The sequence below is a fragment of the Sparus aurata genome, chromosome 17, assembly GCF_900880675.1.
Source record: "Sparus aurata chromosome 17, fSpaAur1.1, whole genome shotgun sequence".
In the NCBI taxonomy this organism is placed as follows: Eukaryota; Metazoa; Chordata; class Actinopteri; order Spariformes; family Sparidae; genus Sparus; species Sparus aurata.
In genome coordinates this window covers 8,169,114-8,183,604 of record NC_044203.1, presented here as the reverse complement: position 1 = coordinate 8,183,604, position 14,491 = coordinate 8,169,114, and the positions used below count along the sequence as shown (strand labels likewise).

At 41.5% G+C, this 14,491-nt stretch overlaps 1 protein-coding gene across 1 annotated transcript; it reads left to right on the top strand.

Annotated features, from left to right (window-relative positions):
* The first annotated feature begins 9,545 nt into the window (after positions 1-9,545).
* pop4 (POP4 homolog, ribonuclease P/MRP subunit) lies at positions 9,546-14,430 on the top strand. The gene is made up of 7 exons (XM_030394215.1): positions 9,546-9,716; positions 10,441-10,496; positions 11,339-11,568; positions 11,726-11,803; positions 11,930-11,991; positions 12,814-12,915; positions 13,856-14,430. Exons 1-7 carry the CDS (start codon positions 9,710-9,712, stop codon positions 13,990-13,992), a joined length of 672 nt encoding a protein of 223 aa, XP_030250075.1. The 5' UTR covers positions 9,546-9,709; the 3' UTR covers positions 13,993-14,430.
* Positions 14,431-14,491: the final 61 nt, after the last annotated feature.

Here is a 14,491-nt window from a genome sequence, read left to right as displayed (position 1 = left end):
ATTTGAATTTTTTTTCGAAAAACAGAAACGAGGCCAAAACAGTCTTTATGTGCAACAACACCATCATCACACAATCATACTCAAGGGGAAGAAACTGTCCATGCCTGCTTCACATGCAGTACACCAGTTCTATCAGCAGAGGGCGATATGTCCACATTGTTCATGTGTCCACAACAGCGTGTCTCATATCTATTTAAAAGAGTTGGCTGGCTGGTAGGGAGGTCAGTGTTGTTTGCAGCTGCAGCAAGAGGTTGTTTTCAGTAACTCTAAAATTGGGTTAGATCTCCTAAGAAGAGTTAATAATGACCTCTGCCAAGTTTATATCACCTGCTTCTGTCTGTTTGTTGGTTGGGTAAGTTTGTCAGCAGGATTACACAAAAACTACTTAACAGATTTTCACAAAACTTGGATGGAGGATTGGTCTCGGCCAATAGGTCCCATTAACTTTTGGTGTGGATCCAGATAAAGGGACAGGTCCAGGACAGTTTTTCTCAGTTTCTTTAACATTTACTTTCTATTTTGGGAATTTCTCAGGAAAAAATGCATTGTGATGACAAATTAATTATGTTTAGTGGCTGATATCTATGAGTGAGTACAATTTCATGTGGATCCAAATTGAAGACTAGATCTAGTGGATTTAAATATGTGTATTTGATATTGGGTAAGGCTTGACTGAATTCATGGGGACTGTTTGGCCTGCCATTCTAGTTTAAACTAAATTTGAAACCACAGTGGGACTCTTCTTCCTTTTGAGGTTTTGATCCAGCAAACTTTTATAGAATGGTGAGTTCATTTTTGAACTTCTCTCTTATCTAACTTTTATATATCTGTGAATTTAGGTCATTTTGGATCTTGTTTTATGCAATAACATAACATATCTTATATAATGTGTGTTTGTGTGTTTTGACATGTGACTTTGTATTATTGTTCCAGTTTCAGACACCAATTAAGTTCGAGAGGACCCAGTTTTACAGCCTCTTTCTAAGGCTTTATTCTGATTCCCAGTGTTGTATAGTAGTACTTATATACTTGTAAAGTAAAGATATCATTTTAAAATATCACTTGGGTTAAAGCATAGGTCACACATACAAATAGTACTTGAGTAAAAGTCTTAAAGTATCATAATATTATTAAATTGACTTCAGTATCAAAAGTACAAGTAAAAGTAAATTATAGGCTACATATATTTACATGTATGCCATGACTATGGGTTGATCGATTATCGACCTGGCAGATTATAAGATCCAATATGTACTCATTTGGCTCTAATACAATAAGAAATCTGAAAGGTTATTAGTAACTAAAGTTATTAAAGTGATGTGGTAAGTAAAAAGTCCAATGTTCGCTTCCAAAAAGTAGTAGAGTGGAAGTATAAAGTACAAGAAAATGGAAATACTTGAGTAAAATTCCTTGAAATTGTTCCTCAGCACAGTACTTGTGTAAATGCATGTACCTTACTGATTATCTAATTGTTTTGGATGTTTTTTACTCAGGACAGTTTGGATTGCTAACCACCCCTGCCATCAGAGAGCTTGTCATGTGATCGGTGTGCATGGAGGCCTCTGTGGATCACTGCTGCAGTCAGATTGATAAGCGTTAGTTAAGATAAAATTCAGAAGAAGAATCTGATATGACCCTCTCCACAATGCCCTCCCCACACAAGGCTTGGCAAACATCTTGTGTTTTGTTTTGTTTGAGAGACCCCTAGACGGAGAAATTAGATAATGTGCATTTGAACAATAACAATTGTAATACATATTATTAAAAGAATTTTGATATTTCAAACAATACTCAAGTTATTAAATAACTACGGTGGCCCAGAGGTGTCAGGCCAAATACAAAAGCCACAACACAAATACAAAAGCCACAACACAAATACAAAAGCCACAACACGAATACCAAAGCCACAACACGAATACAAAAGCCACAACACGAATACAAAAGCCACAACACGAATACAAAAGTCACAACGGAAGTGACCCACGGCGGAAGTAACCCACAACGGAAGTGACCCAAAACGGAAGTGAACGGCAACGGATGTTGACAATGCGGCGGGTTGTTGCTGCCATTTTAGGACCCGTGTGCCGGCTGTCTCTGGGCAACACACAGTCCACCTTCGTCGCTGACTTTTTTCCAGGCTCTCTCCTGTTTTGTCCAAGTCTCTGTGTATCTGTTTCTGTCCCGGAGCTCCCGAGCTCCGGTCTCTGTATGCGTATGGAGTGTGGTAGTATAGTACGGAGCTAACGAGCTTCGGGGCGCCGAGCACGGAGCATTAGCCCATGTATGTGCATGGAGGTAAATGATCCAGGTCTCTGTGCCATTCCTCTGCAGGGAGCTCGTATGGGTCGATATTTTGGATGTCCGAGAGCTTCTCCAAATACCGCTGTTATGCGCTTGGTGTGAGCTTGTTCCTGTAAGGTCCCTTTTCTTTCGCCTTATCTTTTTGCATTGCTTTACTTTCTTCCTTTTCTTTCTCGTATTCGTAGATCCGTCTCTGTCCCGCCGAAATAATAAATGCGCAGAAATTAAAGAGCTCTGGACTGTTTAGTCGCGCCTCTGTGAAGTTCTGCAGGCGTTGCCCCTGACAACCGATAGCGTCTCCTACCATCATGGCCGACCGGCTCAGACCCCACCCAAATCAACCCAAATCAGCACGTGACTCCTCAATCTCAATAGCCGGGGCATTTATTTGTTTCAATCCCTTAACAGACCAGGCGTTTATTTGGGACAGACGTTTAATTCCTTCCTCTCAAAAATCCGGGTTGAAAATGTCACAAACTTCGCCACCTTCTCGGTGAATTATCTGGCATCATTCTGCAAGTGAAGTTGTTGCGGCGGAGGAAACTCCTCATCTCTGCTGTCACTCATGGTGGCGTACATTTGTACAGCTGTGATTGTGCTACTGTGGTTCATAATAAAGTACAACAGACAGCTGTTATCAAGTAACAGACACATATTTTCATTACTTAGCAAGTGGTCCAACTTCCTCTCCGATTTTCTCCAAGCACTCTCCTTTATTGTCCGGTCTCTGTAAAGCTGAGATGGAGTGGGTGTTTTTGGAGATAGAGCTCGTGGATATTGAACAACAAATGCGGTGGCGGTGTTGTTATACTGTTGACCGGAAAAGCAACTGCCGGAAATCACGTTCTGAGCGGACCAATCACAGTCCTTGCCGTTCGCGTCTCGACGCGTCGACGTGACGCGTAGTCAGGATTTTTTGGAGGCGCACGTCAGGCTACGGCGTAGGGTCCGCGTAGGGGTCGGCGACGGCGCAGAAGCATAAATCAGGCTTAAGTGTGTACAGCGGTATGGTGGTACAGAGCTCGGGGAGCAGACCGGAGCGCTGCTGTCGGCGCTGCAGCCCGGCTCGGAACGACACAACAAGTGAGAAAAGCTAGCTGCTCTATTGTTGTGCTAACTGGGGCTAATGCTCCGTGCTCGGCGCCCCGAAGCTCGTTAGCTCCGTACTATACTACCACACTACGCATACAGAGACCGGAGTTCGGGAGCTCCGGGACAGAAACAGATACACATAGACTTGGACAAAACAGGAGAGAGCTTGGAGGAAAGTCAGCGACGAAGTTGGACTCTGTGTTGCCCAGAGACAGCCGGCACACGGGTCCTAAATGGCAGCATCAATCCGCCGCATTGTCAACATCCGTTGCCGTTCACTTCCGGGGTCACTTCCGTTGTGGGTCACTTCCGCTGTGGGTCACTTCCGTTGTGGCTTTTGTATTCGTGTTGTTGCTTTTGTATTTGTGTTGTGGCTTTTGTATTCGTGTTGTGGCTTTTGTATTTGTGTTGTTCCTTTTGTATTCGTGTTGTTGCTTTTGTATTTGTGTTGTTGCTTTTGTATTTGTGTTGTTGCTTTTGTATTCGTGTTGTGGCTTTTGTATTCGTGTTGTTCCTTTTGTATTTGTGTTGTTCCTTTTGTATTCGTGTTGTTGCTTTTGTATTCGTGTTGTTGCTTTTGTATTCGTGTTGTTGCTTTTGTATTCGTGTTGTGGCTTTTGTATTCGTGTTGTGGCTTTTGTATTCGTGTTGTTGCTTTTGTATTCGTGTTGTTGCTTTTGTATTCGTGTTGTGGCTTTTGTATTCGTGTTGTGGCTTTTGTATTCGTGTTGTTGCTTTTGTATTCGTGTTGTGGCTTTTGTATTCGTGTTGTGGCTTTTGTATTCGTCTTGTTGCTTTTGTGTTTGTGTTGTGGCATTTGTATTCATGTTGTGGCTTTTGTATTCGTGTTGTGGCTTCTGTATTTGGCCTGACACCTCTGGGCCACCGTAAATAACAACCTCCTGTACATTTTGCTCAAAACACAAAGTGTTGCATATCTCCACATTGGTGTGTCCGAATGACATGAAACTCAGGGTACTACTTCCCATGAGCCCCTAAGGCTCTGTGCAAAATGTTGCCCGATTACCCCTAGGTGGCGCTCTTTAAGTCTTTTATATCTCCACATTGGTTGGTCGGATTAACATAAAACTTGATACAATTATTGCCAATGCCCTCCTGACGATAGCTGATGAGAGGTGTTACCATCGGACTCTATAGTGCCCCCTGGAATATTAACATACCAAGCCCCGCCTCCTACATGCATCTACATGAATGACATTCACTATGCATATGTCTCATGACCAGACGCCAACAGGAAGTCGGCCATTTTGATTCAAAGTTCCCATGTCACCCCCATTTTGATCCATTTCCATGCCTCGTACTTTAACAACTCCTCCTACAGATTGAAAACCACAGCCTTCCAATTCACTCCTCAAACCTTGAACATGAAAAGTCATCAAAAGCTCTCGCCTACGTCAAACATGGTGGGTGTCATGGTGCGGTCCATTTTCATGCTTCGCCATAAAGCATCAAGTCCTTATAACGTCAACATAAAAATTTCCCATGTACACCAAATTCATCACACATGTATATGATGTTCCCTGAATACCTCCATGTATCAATACTGTGTCATATCCATAGCGCCACCTACTGGACAGGAATTCAGACAAACATCCTATTTCCATGACATTTATAGGTTTTTTCCTCCATATCATACACTACAAGACGACATGCAACTAAAATGTGAGCACACCCTCGGACAGCGTCGCCACCAATCAATGATCAAAACACAACCGACCACAAATTACTTTGAGGGAATTTTCACCTGTAGTCCATTTTGCTTTTATGCAGATTGCAGAAAGTTTTTCTGACTTCAGCGTACATTATTTAATACCGGCAGGAGCAGGCCACCAAATCATAAAGGACAAACTTCCTCATTCCTATCTGGACCAAACTTTACATGTTTGATAAGAGTCCAGCCCTGAACACATAGGGCTGTGTCATAGTCACAGTGCCACATGTTGGACACAGGAAATGACATTTAACCCCTCCCTGCACTGTCTGAGACACAGACAGTTAAGAGATGCGTACATAATAATCAGGCAATGGGGCCAGGTACGCGGCACGCTCCGACAGCAGCACGCCCCGACGCGCATGGACTGCGAGGGCCCGTTCATCGCTGCTTGCAGCTTTAATTTATTTTTATTTTCATAGTTAATTTTTATTTACTGTACCCACATGCCCACACTCTGCTGTTTTTTTCTTTTTCTGTCGTGTCCGAGCAGTTCTGTGTTTTGCGTTTTGAGAAAATGCAATAAAAATACTTAAAAAAATAAAAAAAAGCTGAACATTTTGATAGTCGGACAGTTTCTCTAGCTGAACATGTGTTGTTGATGAAGGAGCAGAACGAAATGTGAAAAATTCCCCATAAGGATGAATGGGAAAAACTTTGCAGAAAAAGCTGAATATTTTGTGCTTGCAGCATTCACACTAATTGATGCGCAGCCATGTTGTCTAGATGTGAATCACAGAATGTGATTTTTGAATGTAAACATTTAGAATCAAAACATAGAAGAAATGGAACTGTCCAGATGAAAAAGCAAAAAATCAAAGCCAAATGGAACATTTAATCATCAAAGCAAAGATTCCATGATGCATTTCAGCAGGGGTATAAAAGAGACAGCTGTTCTTCAGACTGTCCCAACGTTTTATATGTTCAATCGTCTCAACAGGTATCACTGCTGATAAAGAGGGAGAGCAAAGGGAACAATCAACAGGCAGATCACTGATACAGACGACATCCGTCTACCTGACGACATCAGTCCATCAGAACACGTGTAATACTGAGCATTACTCTGAGAAAATGCCAGCGGAAAAAATGCTGTCTGTGAGGAACTTGAAAGGTATCAGAGGACCTCTAAACGGTGGCTCAGAGACAGTTCTCGCGAGAGGCTGTCCAACAGTAGCCGAGCACTTTCTCAAAAAAATGCAGAGCTGAAGAACAAGTTGGTTGAAGAGAAAACCAAATACGTCAGTCAGAAGAAATTGACAGTCCAACGTCACCAAGAGCTGGCTCAGACAAGAGACCAGTTGGAAAAAGACAATAGGTTGAATGAAATGGACATTAACAAGCCTCAAAAGTACAGTGTACAAAGTACAAAGTACAGTGATCCAACAGGTGATGCCAACCAGGTGAGAAACAACGCAAAGAGAAGGAAGAAGACAGACCTTCAAGAAGATTATGTGGAAGTCGAAGTTTCCCATATAATCAACAAAGACAAGTCGGGAGCTGAGCTCCATGTGGACAAGGACAGGATCAAGCTCCTCCAAGATGAACTGGGGTGGATGAAAGCTTCACACAACGAGATCACCTTAAGGTACGAAACCGATGTCATCAATGCCAGACACCAGGTCGACAACCTTCTGCGTGAGCTTGAATATGGAGTCCAGCAGCACAAACGCCTTCAAAAGGAATACGAGGAGTTGCTCAGCCAGAAGGAGAATTTCTCAGCTGACCTTCATGTGGAGAAAGAAAAGAACCTTCTTCTCCAAGAAGAACTACGGAAGACGTGTGTCATACCATAAGATCAGCCAAAGGTATGAAAATGACATCAACACTCTCAGACAGCAGGCTTACAAAGCTCAGCTCCAATTTGAGAAGATCAGAGTTTCACAGCTTGAGATCAGCCAAAGATACCAAACTGATGTCATCAGTGCCAGACAGCAGGCCGACACTCTTCAGCATAAGCTTGAAAAGGAAGTAAAGTCTCACGCAGACGCAGTGTTGGTAGGCTCGCACGTGATCAACAACTTGAGGGCTGAGCTGAACACCCTTTGTCAAAAGATGGCAAAGGAGATCAATGTCCAGCAGCAAGAGACCACAGGTGATGTGAGAGCCAGGCGTGAGGAGAAGTGTGAGGAAGAGCCAGTGGAGCAGCAATAATCGCTCCCTGAAGTCCACCGATAACGCACTGGCCCTGAACTCCCAGAGGAAGATCAAGTCCCTGAGGAGACTCTCCCAAAAACGTCGACAGTGACTCCTTCGATCTGGGTCGTGGGTTTCCCCTGGGTGCTCCGGTACCCACAAAAAAAACAATACAAATTGATAATGAATTTGAAAAATACATTTGGAAATAAAATTGAAAAATAAAAATTGAAAATCAATTGTTGTGCATTAATTATTGTATTTTGTAGGATGTTGTGGTGTGGCAGTTCATTTTATGCACATGGTCGACAGGTGTGTGGAAAATCCTGACCAACAGGAACATTATTACATTCACTAATGAAAACACATTGGCGACAAGTTCTGAGAGCGATGCTAGAGGCTCTCTGAAGCTGTACTTAACAGCTGACCACCAGTGTTGTGTTGTGGTTAGACTACTCTAATTACTTTTTCGTGTAACGTAACGCGTTTCGTGCGTCAAGCAATCAGTAACTTCGTTATTTAAAAAAAAAAAAGTAATTCGTTATTTTAAGAATTTCTCCGGATAAGGAAAATCCCGACTGCAGCCTGCTTTTTGTCAGACAGTACTGTGCCACCTGCGGATGTGTCAGCGGAGGCGCAGCGCTGTGGTGCGTCTGTGCCCTGCTGCTGACCTACGTTACCTGTGTGTGTGTGTGTGTGTGTGTGTGTGTGTGTGTGTGAGTGTTTTCGAACCCCCGACTAGATGGCAGAGAGGACAGCTTTTGCATCGTGGAAGTACGCACATTATTTTCAATTCGCCAGCGAAAAGGACAAGAACAACATAACGGTAAAATGCACACTCTGCGTTGGTGAAAAGCTTCTGTCGACCGCAAAAAATCACGACTTCTCGGTGCATTTAAAGAAGTGTGTGTGTGTGTGTGTGTGTGTGTGTGTGTCAGTTAAGTTGCAGCATGTGCGAGGCGCTGCAAACGGCTTTTGATTTTTGGTAACGCACGAGTACTCTAACGCGTTACTTTTATTCATAGGTAACGCTGTAACGTAACTGATTACTTTTAACTGATGGTAACGTTGTAACCTAATTAACTACTTTCCAAAGTAACTATACCCAACACTGCTGACCACCACAAATAATTGAATGTCAGATTGCTGACTCCAGTGTGTTTGCCTCTGAGGGGGATGTTTTTTTTCCTTTTTGCACATGATGGACCATCGTTGGTGTATTGGTGTCTTCTCTCCTCTGTACAGCGGGAGACTAGCAGCGGGTCAGGCAAGAATAACAGCAGCAAATAACTGCACATAAATAAGGGAAGCAGCCGTCTTCTCTTCCCTTGCTGCTGCTGCTGCCGCCTTCCTCCGGGGCAGAGCTGCTGTCATAGTTACCTCAGACAGCATGGTGTTTGAAAGTACAAAGCTGTTTTCACATTATTTGAAACAAGAGTCTTGCGTTTAATTGGATAACGTTCGACAAGGCAAGGTACAGCAGCGAGGCAACCGTTTCACACAGAATGAGTCCTGAAATGTGTCAAACATAACAGTTTTATCGCTATGAACAAGCAGAATTATGCCGTACATCCCTTCACCAGCAGTGACAAACATATCGATTAAAAAACCAACAGCAAGAGCACCAAGAATGCATCCATTCTTCGCCAGAAAGCAATTTTTGATATTCAGCTTGCTAAACATGTTGTATCATATTGCTGCAAATATCTTTTTTTTTTTTTCTTTTTTATAAGCAACATGATATAATTAGAGCAGGTGAGCAGGTTGGTGTATCTGATCTGTTAACTTGTGAGGCTGGAGGCTACATGCTGAATCACCACCCATCAACAAGATGTAGTATCAGATATATTCTGTCTGCAGGGGGAAACCTGCCATAAAGCTACTGTACTGATTCATAAATTAAACTGTAAGAGGGTCATTTTTTTTTTTTTTTGTGATTCACACTTTATGTTGTCTGAATTGGGATGTTCTTCTTGTGCCTTGGTATTTATATCAACACTCAAAATACATTTTATTTGTAGAAGAAATATTTTTATGGATAGCAGTTTGAATGTGTCAGAAGGAAGGAATGCAAATGTCCAACATCTGCATTAACTTTATACGTCGTGTTTTTCAGTCTGCTTTTCATGAATGTTTGTAAAAAGGTGATCCAAATCCAGATTTCAAATAGATATTTTGCAAAGTTTCAAAGATTTGAGTCAGAAAAAGATGGCACCAGACTGGAGCTGGAAGGATCCCTGCAGCTGGATGACTGGGCTGCACTGTGTTTAGATACCAGGGCCAGAAGGTGGCGCTAATTCATGTGAACGCTGTTTGCCAACTGCCAAAGGACAGAAGAAGAAAACGACGGGCTGACTGTATCCTGCTCGTGTTCACACTCAAAACAAACGTGTTGAACTGTTTTAATGAATTCAGTCACGTTTTCTTCTGGGAGTCCGTAGAACTTTGAACATGGACGGTGAGTTTAATTGTCGAAGTTCTGGTGAAAACGACGTAATAGGTGTTTCACTGATGCTAAAGCCCGACGTCAGTCTGCTGTAACTTCTGCTAAAGCTCGTTTAAAATTCAACGACGTGTGTCCCGACAGTCTGCTGACCGTGTCTGAAACGTGCATATTTGATATTAAATGGAGCCGCATTAGCCTCCACAAAATTGTTGCTCCTGCACAAGAACCTGGCGTGAATAAATAGTGAAACTGGCCAAACTGCAGTCAAAATCTGAAAGCGTCTGATGTGTGAGTGAGTAAATTGTACTATGAATCTGAGCAGACAGTCGGTGGCGTTGAGAAGTCCCTCCGTGTTTTTTTAGTGTCCTTAGTCCTCACAGCTGATCACCCAGACAGTGTGATGTTGAGTTGTGCAGAGCAGCACAGCAGCAGATTGGCCTGTTTTGTTAAATTATAGTTACCCTTGATGCCTGTCACCAGGTCAAATTCCGATTCATCCAGGTCAGAGAAGTCTAAGTCATTCAAACTAGTTGAACTGGAATGATGGATTCAGTAATGTCAATTTCCTGCTTGGATGCAGAATAAGTCATTGTTAAAACTTGGTCATCAGTGTAATTTGTTCTTGTTTGTTATGCGTCTCTGTGGATCGGTGCTGGGACGACACTGGTCCTCTGACCACTGCTGCATAAAGTGATCAGGTTTTGAGTGATTCCAGTTTTGTTTTTCCCTTCAACAGAAGCACTTGTTCAGGTGGCAATTCCTCGTGATCTGGTGGATTTTCTACGTGTGGAGGTAAACAGATACATGTGTTGATCTCTATACCGTCACTGTTACATGTTTATCCCAGGTGCTTTTCCAACAGCTCTGGTGGACGTTCCTGCAGTCAGCATGCCAACTGCACGCTCCCTCAAAACTGGCAACATTAGTGACATTATGCTGTGTGATAAAACTGCACATAAAAGTGACCTTTTATTGTGACCAGTCTAAGGCACACCTGTGCAGTAATCATGTTGTCTAATCAGCATCTTGATATGCCACACCTGTGAGGTGGGACGGATTATCTCAGCAAAGGAGAAGCGCTCACTAACACAGATTTAGACAGATTTGTGAACAATATTTGAGAGAAATGGATCTTTTGTGTATGTAGAAAATGTTTTAGATCTTTGAGTTCAGCTCATGAAAAATGGGAGCAGAAACAAAGGTGTTGCGTTTATATTTTTGTTCAGTGTATATGGTGTCTAGCTGAAATAATTTGTAGCAATTATGTCTGGTTAACCTCTAAACGACTAACAAAGAAATTGTAATAATACATAGTATTAGATTCAGGGGAACAGCAACAATGATTTAGTCTAGTAAAATGTACTAATAAAACTGAAGGTTGATGTTTGAAACTAAGTTAATGTTAAACTGTAAAACATCCTGCCTCAGGCCATATATTTGTCACTCCACATGACACAAATTGTAGGGATTATTGCCACAAAGATTATCAGCCAATGTACTGCTATATTTTTATTTTCACTCATAATTATTATTTTGACCTAAAAATGTACAGACTTGACATATTGTGAAATCAAAACAAAAAACTTATCACTTAATCAGTGTTAATGTCCTTGGTGTCTTTTGCTCATTTCCAGCCTCAGACAAACTCTAAAGCACAGGCTTTTACCAAGGCGTTCCTGAGGAACAGCACCCAGCAGCAGTCGCAACTTAAAGTGCAGAGCATGTTGAGTCACAAGGCTGTGATCCTTGGATACTCCAGGCCGAAGAAGGACAAGTCAAGGAGGAACAGCAAGAAAGCCAAAGGACTGAACGCTCGGCAGAAGAGAGCAATGAAGATCTTCCAGATCAAGCCTGAACACCAGAGGTTGGTCAGGAATCTGCACCCCCATGACACAACTTGAATGTACATGACTGCAGCAAAATGTTCTAGTCAAAATGATTGTAATCACAACACAACATCTTTTTTTTATTATTGTCCCTGCCCTTTCCCAGCATCACTGTTTCAATCTTTATCATTATAGATACGAGCTGTTCTTGCCTCTGCATGAACTCTGGAGACAATACATTACTGACCTCTGCAGTGGATTGAAATCAACAAGGTAACTCAGTTTGCAGCTCTACAGATTTGAACCCTGACACTCCTGATTAGTTCCTCCCTGAAGCCCTCTTGCCCTCTTTACTTTTACTGTATATTAAGTCTCATATGTCATGTTGTGTCTTTACAGCAGTCCACAGTTCATCCAGCAGAAGCTTCTGAAAGCAGACTTCCATGGTGCCATCATCACAGGTAGTTTTTTAGTTTTTCTCTAAAATTAACATGAAAATGACTTTAATCGGTAACACTAGCTATCACAACTTCACCCACTGGAGAGTCTACAAATCTGACAAAAATCCTGACGAAGAGACATTTTATCTAACTCAAGAGAAAACGCATTGGTCTAACAATAAAGGTGTTTAAGTTAAGTTTTTGTTAAGTTATTGACAAATACATGCTATTATAGCTCCAGCATGGGGTCAGTTAATGAGTTGTGTATTTGTCCAATCAGGTGTAGAAAAGATTATGTTTATATTTTGTGAGGATACAAAGGTACTCTCTCCTTTCAGGCTCCATTGCGTTGCTGAGCGCAGCGCCATTTACATCTACCTGATCCAAGTCCCCAAATCTCTGTGTTCTTTTAGAGTCATCACTGTGCTTTTGTGCATTGTTGTCGTCACATCTTTGTCTGTAGATAAGTGGACAAATGTTTGACTATAAAGCTGTTTGACCTGTAAAATGTACACAGACACAGTCACTTACCACACTCTGATTTTGTTTTGCTAAAATTGTAATGAAATATTTCCCCTAGATTAATATGTGTGTTAATAGACCAACTCTTGCCTCATCAGCTATTACTGTGTGGACTATGAGGTCATATTGTCATATTAATACTAATAATTTTGAGCTATAATTTTAAGATTACAACAATAATTATTTTTTTTATGACCATATGCTTTTGATATGTGTAGAATAACACAACTCCTTACAGCTCAAAGACCATCAGCTGGATGCATTCCTATGGCTACTGTAGTGTTGTACTAATACTTTGTTTTCTTTTCTTCTCCTTCATAGTGGTCCGGTCTAAATGCCCATCATATGTAGGGATTACAGGGATTCTAGTCCAAGAGTTCAAACATGTCTTCAAGATCATCACCAAAGAAGACAAACTAAAAGGTGAGACTGATGGACGTATCTCACTCACTGAAACTTACCTTCCACCTGTACTTAACCTTGAGCAGCATGGTTTAACATAAGTGACTCACTGCTCACTCACTCTCCAGCCAAAACATCTGCAGTGAAAAAGGTCCATTTCTTTGCATTGACTGATCAGTTTGATTATTTTACATACTTTTACCAGGATATAATGATATAAAAAATATAATTGACTTATATATAAACCCTTAATTCACCAAATTAAATGAGAAAATATGTATTTTTTTCTTCCATTTCTTTTTCGATTTCCAAAGGGTCTTATCCACGAGTGAAGATCAAAATACCAAAGTTTGTCCAATAAAAGTGGCTGGTAACATTTTATAAAGGATCCGTACAGATGGACATTGTCTTGCTCTCCTCAAAGACACCATGCTACTTTGACAAGCACAGTCATTTTACCTCGCAGATCATTTTAAAACTCATTTTATACAAACTCGACAGAAAAAAAATGTAACTCACAGACTTTGAACTGTTCCAGCAATCACCTTCTCTGTTTGGTTGAAATAGAGTTATAAGCGAAAATATTATCTTTTCGTCAGATACCAACCTCCCTTTTTCCGCCATCTTGGTTGTTTCGTAACAAATCTGTTCATTATCAGATAAACAGATGTTATTGGCCTGACGCAAAACAAGATGGATGGAGATGATTTTGGATTGGGAGGTCACATCTGCAAGAGCAAATAAAACATGAGCTCAAAGATCCGTCTGGTTCCCACAACAGTACTGGGCTATTTCAACCAAGTTATGATGAAACCTTCCAGTCCTGGACACTGTCTGTCTAAGCACCTGTTTGATAGCAGTGTAATTACATTCGTCGCTTCTCACAGATTAACACATTTGTTCCTTTGTTTTTTTCCTCACCCCTCCACCCACTGTCCCACAACTCCTTGTTGTGTGACAGTGATCCCAAAGCGGAACAGTGTGTTTGCAGTGGAGATCAACGGCTTTGTTTCCCACATCTATGGAAGCAAGTTTGAGCAGCGAGCCAGTGAACGCTCTGCCAAGAAGTTTAAAGTGAGAGGAACCATCGACTTGTGACTGATTTGACTGTCACTTGAGGATCGAGTGTGCCTCAATGAACTATCACATGCTCTCTGCCCTCTATGGGCAGTCAGCAGGAAATGCAACAACAATGTCGTAGCAGTGTGGAGCCGATGCTCTGTGGCTGTTTACTGTTGAGAACATCATTTTAAAATGTTGAATTCAGCTTCAGTTGTTTACCTCGTTGCATGTGGACCACTTTCACAGGTCTCACTTTAGTTTGAAATTGGACTCCACCCACTCCTCTTGCCCTGGATCAGAATGTCACAGGGAGTACCAAACAGCCAGTGTAAATGGTTGTATAATCATTTGTGTCGCTGTTTAATAATAAATCAATCTTTTTGATGATTTTAACTGATTTCTGTTTAGGCTTTTGAATGGCTATTTCAATTATTAATTTGTTAATTTTATTGAATTAAAGAAACATTTCCTATGTTACTTTTATGTTCTATTTCTTATTATCTAACACTGTACTCCTCAGGGAAAATCACAAAGT

Bases quoted from the DNA above. Each gene is read 5' to 3' on its own strand.
- pop4 (XM_030394215.1), top strand. The intron at 10,497-11,338 runs GTAAACAGATAC...GCTCATTTCCAG, and splicing joins TGGATTTTCTACGTGTGGAG to CCTCAGACAAACTCTAAAGC. The intron at 11,804-11,929 runs GTAACTCAGTTT...GTGTCTTTACAG, and splicing joins AGTGGATTGAAATCAACAAG to CAGTCCACAGTTCATCCAGC.